Source organism: Anopheles darlingi, chromosome 2 (genome assembly GCF_943734745.1).
Source record: "Anopheles darlingi chromosome 2, idAnoDarlMG_H_01, whole genome shotgun sequence".
Taxonomy (NCBI): Eukaryota; Metazoa; Arthropoda; class Insecta; order Diptera; family Culicidae; genus Anopheles; species Anopheles darlingi.
Window position 1 is genome coordinate 56,700,046 of NC_064874.1, and position 8,905 is coordinate 56,708,950.

At 41.5% G+C, this 8,905-nt stretch overlaps 1 protein-coding gene across 3 annotated transcripts; it reads left to right on the forward strand.

Annotated features, from left to right (window-relative positions):
- Positions 1-296: 296 nt before the first annotated feature.
- Positions 297-4,848, forward strand: LOC125948710 (WD repeat and FYVE domain-containing protein 2). Of its 3 annotated transcripts, none has more exons than XM_049675038.1 (6): positions 297-426; positions 1,202-1,533; positions 1,753-2,100; positions 2,394-2,633; positions 2,706-3,044; positions 3,125-4,848. In XM_049675038.1, the coding sequence occupies exons 2-6, from the start codon at positions 1,373-1,375 to the stop codon at positions 3,261-3,263; spliced, it is 1,227 nt and encodes a 408-aa protein (XP_049530995.1). In that variant the 5' UTR covers positions 297-426; positions 1,202-1,372; the 3' UTR covers positions 3,264-4,848. The 3 variants fall into 3 exon arrangements, with proteins under 3 accessions (XP_049530995.1, XP_049530993.1, XP_049530994.1); XM_049675036.1 differs by lacking the exon at positions 297-426 and adding an exon at positions 1,050-1,201 and having other exon boundaries at positions 1,333-1,533; positions 3,125-4,847; XM_049675037.1 differs by lacking the exon at positions 297-426 and adding an exon at positions 1,056-1,201 and having other exon boundaries at positions 1,312-1,533.
- The last annotated feature ends 4,057 nt before the right edge of the window (positions 4,849-8,905 follow it).

The window sequence follows — 8,905 nt, forward strand, 5'->3', positions numbered from 1 at the left end:
TTTGTCATCCAAATTATCGTCGGCCGATCGATCAATTGATCGATCCTTAATTCTTGTTTTCGGTCACTCCAATGCATAGCTGGAATCATGTGGTTGCAGAATATTTACTTATCTGACGCAACAATCGACGAGTAGCCTTGAACTGCTCAAGAAGCTTCTTTGAGGCTCGCTATTGAGCGCTTTCATCCTCCAGTATATTCGATAGCGTCTCTACCTCTATGATATATAACATTGTCGGCCCACAAGGCCTAAACAACATTCGGGGTTGGGTCGTCTGCTATTCTTAAGACATATGCCCAAACTACCAACGTCTTATGTAATTTATGTGCTGCGTGACACTGAGATTTGTTAGGCGCTTGTAATTTATACATTAGATCTTCTACTATCCGAGGAAGGATCTTCTTAGGTAGACCAAGACCTAAGCAAGTAAGTAATATTTGGGTTATGTTGGAGGGCTGCACTTTTTTCGGAAGTAGCGATAAAATACTCAACTCTGGCCGTTCATCTGTTAATCATTCATGTTAGTTCACGTGTTCAGAATCCATTGTCAAACAAGCGCTAAAAGTCCGTAGGAAATCTATATTTAATAAATTTTAGCAAAATATTCGCCTAATCAAAAAAGCATCCACAAGTCGTCAATTGTAGTTGGCTTATTCAAATGATTTATAGAAATGAGTACAACACGATAAGTCTGTAACGTCCATAAGAATGCATAAGAGGTTGTAGGGTACTTGAATGCGCCATTTCGTTACAATGAAAAACAAAGTTCCAGGGCAATTTCAAGCGTGTTTAAAGTTGAGATTAGCTAAAACGTGTCCCCAACATTCTACAGAATTCGAGGAAATACGTATTACCAATTCTGGCTTTTTCAACAACGTTTTTCAACTGGCTTTCCATAGGCTTTTTCAAAATCTCCTGGTTCAGGTTTGATATATTTCAATTTCGCTCACACTTTTCGCTCACATTTTTCAATTTCGCTCACACGAAACTCACAGATCGCTTTTTCACATTCTCAGTATGGCGTGAACGAGCTCACAATTTTTTTTCTATAAAGTGCTTCTCACGGCGGGTGTTTTCAAGAAACTCAAGGTGTTTTCAAGAAGAATTTTCCTTTTATTAACACTAATATTGCGCGGTCCCTTGTGGTAAACGTTTTGTGAAAATCCTTTGAGTAAACTGGAGATTCTTGTGCGTTGAATAGGTAAATAACGAGTTTCGCGGTGCTGCGTTGGCGTTGATCTTTCTTCCTACCGCTTGTGGACCCCTTCCTGCCGTGGCTGCTGTGTGGTGGTCGTTTTGCTTGTGTTCTAGCATTCCTCCGTTGTTTTACAGTCCTGTAACGAAAAGCAGCTACTTCCGCTGAACATAACTGATGGCGGCCGAGATAAAGCCAGCACCCAGAAGTGCCAACGATCGCTTTAGCACCACCAAAAAGCCCGAACTGCTAAGCAAACTCGAGGGAAGTAACGATGACGTGAACGCCGCGCTGCTGATTCCGGGCGAGGAGGGTGTTATCAGCGTTTGTGATGGCAAGTAAGTCTAATTAAATTTTGCTGTTGAGTCCTTCACACGGGTCCGGTTTTTTGCGACAATCCATTGATCGCTGTTGCAAACTGTTGCGCCACAACCACCCTCCGAAGCGCCACCCCAGCCCCTCCCGGGAACTCTTTTCTCTGTGCGGTGCCGCCCTTCTTGCGTCCTTCCCCGTCTTGGTCCGATCGATTTTAGCGCCTTCTTCGTTTTCCCTTTCAGAACGATACGAGTCTGGCAAAAGCGAGATTCCGGTCAATACTGGCCCTCCATTTGCCAGTACATGCCATCCGGTTGTACCTCCTTGTGCTACACGTCGGAAACACGTACGCTGTTCATTGGACAGGACAACGGAACCATCTCGCAGTTTACTCTCTCGGACGATTGCAACCGTTTAACGCCAATCCGAGAATATCTGGCCCACCAGGCGCGCATTACGAACGTCACGTTCGCCAAGCATACCGGATGGATCTTGTCGGCAGGACGGGACAAATTCTTCGCTTACCACAGCACCGAAACCGGCGAGCGTATCGGTTGCTACACGTTCGAGGCAATGTGCACCGCGATGCAGTAAGTTCGCATGAGACTATTATCCAACACAGTAGAATATGTTCAGAAGAAACACGTTTCAATTCGCTGAAGGCCATTTTCAGAATCTTCCTTAGGTACAACCGTTCTGGATTCAACGATTGCTTTTGTATTAATTTGGAATTTGGAAATTCCGTTTACCTTACTTAACAAAGATAATATAACTAGGGTCGAAGATGTTGTATTCGGCAGTTGTTTTATCTCCAACAGAACACTTTGCCATGGTGGCCGATTTCTATACTTTTAAAACGTTTTTTTTTGCATTCATTTTCAAGGTACGACGCCTTATCAAAATACGTGTTCGTAGGAGACTATAGCGGGCAGATAACGATGTTGAAGCTAAGTGGTACCGGCGCTACGATGGTTACCACGATGAAAGGACATTCGGGGTCGGTGCGTTCGTTGTACTGGGCGGAAGGCCCACAACTTCTGTTCAGTGGCTCACAGGATCAATCGGTCATCGTATGGGATGTGGGTGGCAAGCGGGGAACCACGTACGAGCTGCATGGTCACAAGTAAGCACCCGTACACTAGGTTTTGGGCTGGTTTTAACATATTTGTATGCTTCTCACGCCTACCACGGATAGCAACAAGGTGTCAGCGCTATCGTACGGTTCCAACACCCAGCAGCTGATATCGGCCGGTGAGGATTCGGTGATCGTTTTCTGGGAGATGAACGCGATGCGTAAAATTACGCCGGACTGGGTTGAATCCGACACCTGTCAACTGTGTACGCGGGCGTTCTTTTGGAATCTTAGGGCAATGATCGATCAGAAGCAAATCGGCATTCGGCAGCACCATTGCCGCTACTGCGGCAAGGCCGTCTGCGATAAGTGTTCAAACAATCGAATCAACATACCGATCATGGGCTTTGAGTTTGATGTACGCGTTTGTGATCAGTGCCACCAGCGACTGAAGAGTGAAGAGTGAGTTCGCAAATCGAATCCTGGGGATGCACGGTAGACTTAGGTTTTCCCTTTCCTCATGCTTATCTTTCTACTTTCAGGCGACCATCGCTGGCAACATTCCACGATGCCAAGCACAGTATCGTTGCCATGGATTTGGATGAACCACGGAAAAGACTGCTGACCGTTGGCCAGGATCGTATCATCAAAATCTGGGACCTTTCATCAATCTGGGGTTAGTAGCGGGACGGAAGGTATATGCAACAGTGCGCCATCAATGCGATGTGCGTGATAAGACCAAAAACTAAATCGCAGAGTCGTTTGGATAACAGGCAAAAAAAAACAAGCAACGAAACACGCTTCGTACGAAATCATTCGGTTTTGACCGGTACGTAAGTCGGGTAGGGCGGAATGATACGATGCCCCTTAGCTAGGAGCTACTACTAGTAACCACATCTTATTGTTATTACTGGCGCTCCCCGCCATTCAATTGCCCTTCTAGACTCTTGTTTAATGGTGAAACAAGCCTTTGTTAGGCCCGTGCTACGCGAAGCGTAAATTCACGCGTAAATTTACAAATTAATGCCAAAACGTTTATTTTTAACCCTTAAACGCTGTCAAACACAGTGCGTAAGGGTTGATATTAAACGTTTTGGCATTATTTTTTTCGTTTACGCTAGAGTTTATGCTCCGTCTGGCAGGGCCTTTACAATCCTATTTACACTCTTCGATTCGAGATTTTTCTCCTTGCATTTGGTCCCGTACTAATTAAAGACCGTTTTTGTTCCGATGGAACAATCCCGGCTGCACCATCTCTCGCTGAGCAGCATTAAAACATTTCCATTTCACCAGTGTAAGCGTGAATGATTTAAGTAAGTTCTGTTATTCCCTATTATTGGTACACACTCAGGATGGCGCGTACTGTGAGAGAAGAATTTCCTTTCCGTTTCGTTAAATAATACCTAAAGACTTCTAGGAGAAGTGCGTCGAATGCGGAGATTAACAGCGTCTGATTCCTGAACCAGGAGGAATGTTTCGGCGGATGAATATTTACTTTTGGGAGGACCAAAATAATCAATCAAAAAATGTATGAAATCGCCCAAACGGTACCTCCACGGCCCGAAACTCGTCCTTTTGCTCGGCTAAGATCCACCAATTTGAACTACATAAAGATAGATTGCCACGGCAGACGGCAGATTATTATTGGTGCTTTTAATGTTTCTATGGATAGCCAACGTCATCAAAAGCAGCTGCTCATTCTCTGTTTCGTTGGGTCGAACGTGTAACGTGAGCCATGCAAATATGCTGTTAGGAAAATGGAAAAAAGCGTCGAAATTGTACGCCAGAGAACGCCGATATGGTCGTTTGCGAGCATTATCATCTAAAAAGTAAAAACACGAGACGAGAGTAGAAAGATAGGGAGAGTCATTTCGCGGAGAGTAGAGAGATTTGGCTTTGGTATAGAAAACTCTTGTGAATCAACGTTGTACATTGTATAATCATAAATATAATTAGCAGCAGGGCGAAGAGATATATTGTTAAATTTAATAATAAAATTAATTACTCACTGAACCGCCTCGAAACACTAGTTTGTAGTCTTCCATCTCTTCTGTATATTAACCCCGGTCTTTGTATGTGAAGCTGTACATCGTGTCCTATTGTTATAATTAACTGAAAATGAATGCATCATTGACGTACTCTTCATCGGGATCGTCGCTGGATGCTAGTGGCAGTTTCTGCTCGAAGCTTACGTGCCCCCCTCTTGTAACTAACAAATTAGTGGCCGCAGTATATTCGAAGGATTGCGGATCGACGCATGGAAGTTCGGGTGCATCGTTGCTATTGATAACGTTGTGCTTCAATTCAACGCATCCTTTCAAAGCGCTGCCAAATAGGTATGCCTTTAGTTCGCCCAGCTCAAACTCGATGTTAGCAAGGACCTCTTTGATGCGTTCGAGCGATGCTGGTGAAGGTTTTACTAGAGTATGACCATTAGTTTTGAGCTGCCCATTCGCCATATAACCTTGGTGAACTTGAAAAGTTGTTCCTTCAAAAGAGAATAACTCATCACGCGTGAAGTCGGGGAAGATATGCGCGGCAGCCAAAATTTTACCTGTTCCAAGTGAGGCGACAAACCAGCGCATATTCGAGACCAACACTTTCTTTCTGTCCCGAATGAAACTGAATGTTGAATTTTCCCAAAGTTCATTGCTTTATGTAAGAAAATAAGAACAGGTAAGGTTTAAACAAGATGTTTTATACGTTGTACGATGTTGTACGATTCATTCTATCTTTTCATCTGCTTCATCTGCTTCGATCTTTGCACCAAACTGCTGCGTCTGGCATGCTCCTTTCTAACGATCTTTATACGTTCCGATCGTTAGTTGCGTTGCCGTGAAACGACACTGTCTGTAACTATATAGTTTATAAAATTGAAGAAAATTCAACCAATGTAAAATACAATTCATGTCAACCCAATCATGTCCGTGTTTTTATTTTATTTTCACATCGAGCTAACCACATGAACTAATACAATTCACTAACCATTCCCGTATTTCACAATATAAAATTAATCGAGTACTGCTTTTGTTCACAGACAGGCTAATTTATTCTATCGTTGTATGAACTAGTCTCCGCGTTATAACTATTTTGAAAATATCGATCGTCCAATGGAAGATCACGCAGAAGATCTTGATTCAATCCGTAGAACCACGGAAAAACGTTCTCGGAGCTAACATCTTCCCGGTGTTCAGACAGCATATGAATTTCCGTATCCTGCTCCTCTGCATCCGCTTCCTGTTGTGTTGATGTGTTATCCATAATTTGTTCTGTAGTTTCTTCCAGTAGATGGATATCGTCTAACTCTTCGTTGATATCCGCCTTGAAATTATCTTCTTCCTGAACCTTTGCTCCGTCCTGTTCCACATCCTGCGTAATCTGCATTTCTGGCTTTGATTGAAGCTCTATTACTGCTTCCTTTTCGCCCAAATCTGAATCTTCGTTTGTTTCTGACGAGACGGGAAGTGATCTAATGTCATCCTCGAAATCGTTGTCCAAGCCCTCCAACCTAGCAAGTTTGGACAAGGCAAGCTTCAGTTGATTTAACTTAAGCTCGATTTCCCTAATATTCGATTTGATTCCTACGGCAGATCCTTTGGTATCGACTTTATGATGATTCACCTTGACCGCATGAATAATGTGGGGAGTCGGACGCGGCGTAGTAGTAGTAGTAGTTGATGGGGCTATATATGGCTTTTTGGTGGTATGTCCCTTCTTGGGACATGGTATAGTAGAACCTATATGCTTATGGTTCGGATAATGATAGTACGAACTATCATCACCAAAACTCCACGGAATACTTTCAATCGGTGCCCATTGCAAATATTCCCATGTTGGATAAACGGTTTCATCCGATGGTGAGTAAATATCTGACGATGGTATGTACTGCGGTTGAACATCATCTGTAACTGGCGGATACGGATAGTAGAGCTTTCCTGCAAATGAGAAGAATACAGAGTTCACAAATCGAACACCTTTATGTTATTGCATCCAATGAATGCCGCGAGCTCACCTGCATTGAGGAATGAAATGTGGAATACACTTAACAGAACAGAAACTGACACAACTCTCATTTTCGCCAATGTTGGTCGATTGACACGGATATCAAGATATTGTCGTTGCAAGAGTTCGCTCTACACTGAAATATTTTATGAAGCACTGCATGTTTTATAGAAAGTTGTAGGTAAATTATGTATTTGCCAGATAGTCTTGCCAATTAAAGGGTAGAATCTTGTTGGCTCTATTTTCCGAAAAGTACAGAATTAGTATGGTAGATCAACTGAAGTAAGGTAAATTATGCTGGGTATGATTGGGTAATTACCCTATTGAGATATTTACATTAAGGTATAAATGTCGGGTAAATCATATCTGGGTGCAAAGGTACTCGGTCAAAACTATTTGGTTCGAAACATGCTAAAGGTCAGATAATACACATTTCGATTTCGATTTGATTTTTGGGATTGCAAGTTGATGGGCATTTACATTAGATACGTATACTGTTGCATTTCTAATGAAAACGAGAGAAGAGTGTAGTCATAATGGAGGTGAACAAAATTTACAAAAAAGATGAAATGATGCAAATTGAATCAAAGATGAAGAGGTCGAAAAAGTATTGATTATTTTAGTTACTAATCAAATCATAAATAATGATTTCTGTGATTTATTTGTCATAAATGTCATCATTTCCATTGTTCTTAGACCATAAGCTCTTCCTTCGCTGGTCTATGTATCGTTCCCGTTACGTGCCTCTAACGCTGTAGCACTATAGTCCTCGTCATCTTGTGTGACTAGAAATGATTGATCAAGATCCTGCAAATCAGGAGCTTCGTCTAATAGTCGAGCATACTTGAACACAGCCGATTTAAGTTCTCGTAGTTTATGCTCGATGTCTTTCAAAAAATTATTCATTTGAAATTGAATCTTTTGTCCCTTTGTAGCATCCGCTTTTGTTGTATCAGTATTCAATACAGTTTGTTTATGATGATGATGGTGATGATGGTGATGATGTGAATGATTGTGCTTATGTTTGTGATGATTATGGTGATCTTCATGATGGTGGTGACGTAGCTCTTCTTCTTTAGATGACGGAGAAAGGGTCGTTGGAAAAGGAGTAGTGACCACGTCATGTTTTAATTCAGCAGCTGGGTAGACGGTGGGATTTGTGCGTTCGTTCTTCGTTCGAGCAATGGTAGTAGGTTCCTGCTGTAGAAATAAATCCGCAGAACTGATGTACTTGTGATTCTGATGATAGTCAAATGGAGCCACTTGTTTTGAACTGCCACCGCCAAATATGAAAGGAACACTCTCTACCGGTGTCCATTGTTCAATTTTTCTAGCAGGATAGCGGACTGGTGCATACGGTAACAGACTGTACACTGGAGGGTTATTGAACCTCGATGGATGCTGATAGCTTAATTGAGTTGGATTGTGGTAATAATAAAACTTTCCTAAAATAAAAAATGTTAAATACTTTAGAGAATATTCACAGCTTACTTTTAGTTTTGATGCCACGAGCTACCTGCTTTGATGGACGAAATGAAGTATCCAATTAATAAGGCTGAGATAGCAAGTACTTTGCACATTTTAGAGATTTCTAGTTCTTAAACGAAAACGTCAATAAACACTTATCTTTTAAGCACATATCACGCAAGGAATGTAGTTCCTTGGAATCAAGAAATGTTCACTCGTATACCGCTTTGATTTGTTTGGAATTGAATTTGCTAGTGGTAAAAAATGAATAATTCTGTTAGCACGAATAAAACACCGAACGTTGTCGATGACCTATACTCCGTTTGCGTGGTAATTCGTGATGGCGAATACGCCATCGCAGTTTCAACTGCATGTGCTCAATCATAAATTACACTTGAATTCTTCAACTCTGGTTGATTGCGCAACGCAAAATCTTCGTTAAATTGATCACGCGTTTATTATCAATCATCCATTCTAACACAGGTATTTTTAACCTATTTCAAATTTGAATCAATTTGGTTTATTTTACCTGTTCTTGGTGATATTAAGTAATGTTCTTCGTGATATTAAGAGATGAAAATATATTGGAAATTATTTAAAGTAAATTTAATTTTATTTTCACTCAACTTCAATAGTTCTTATACATAAAAGTTACCACTGCAGAAGCTACAGTACAAAGTTTGTTTGAATTCAAACGTACATTGGTGAATGAGCACAGAGCACAGGGCTTACTGACCGGTTACTTTGAGGCTCATTGTAGTAATGAAATTATAACATATTGTTTCAGGCAGCGTTTTAGAATCCTTGAGGAAATTCGCAACTAAACATCGACAACGCATTTTCAGAGGACAGGA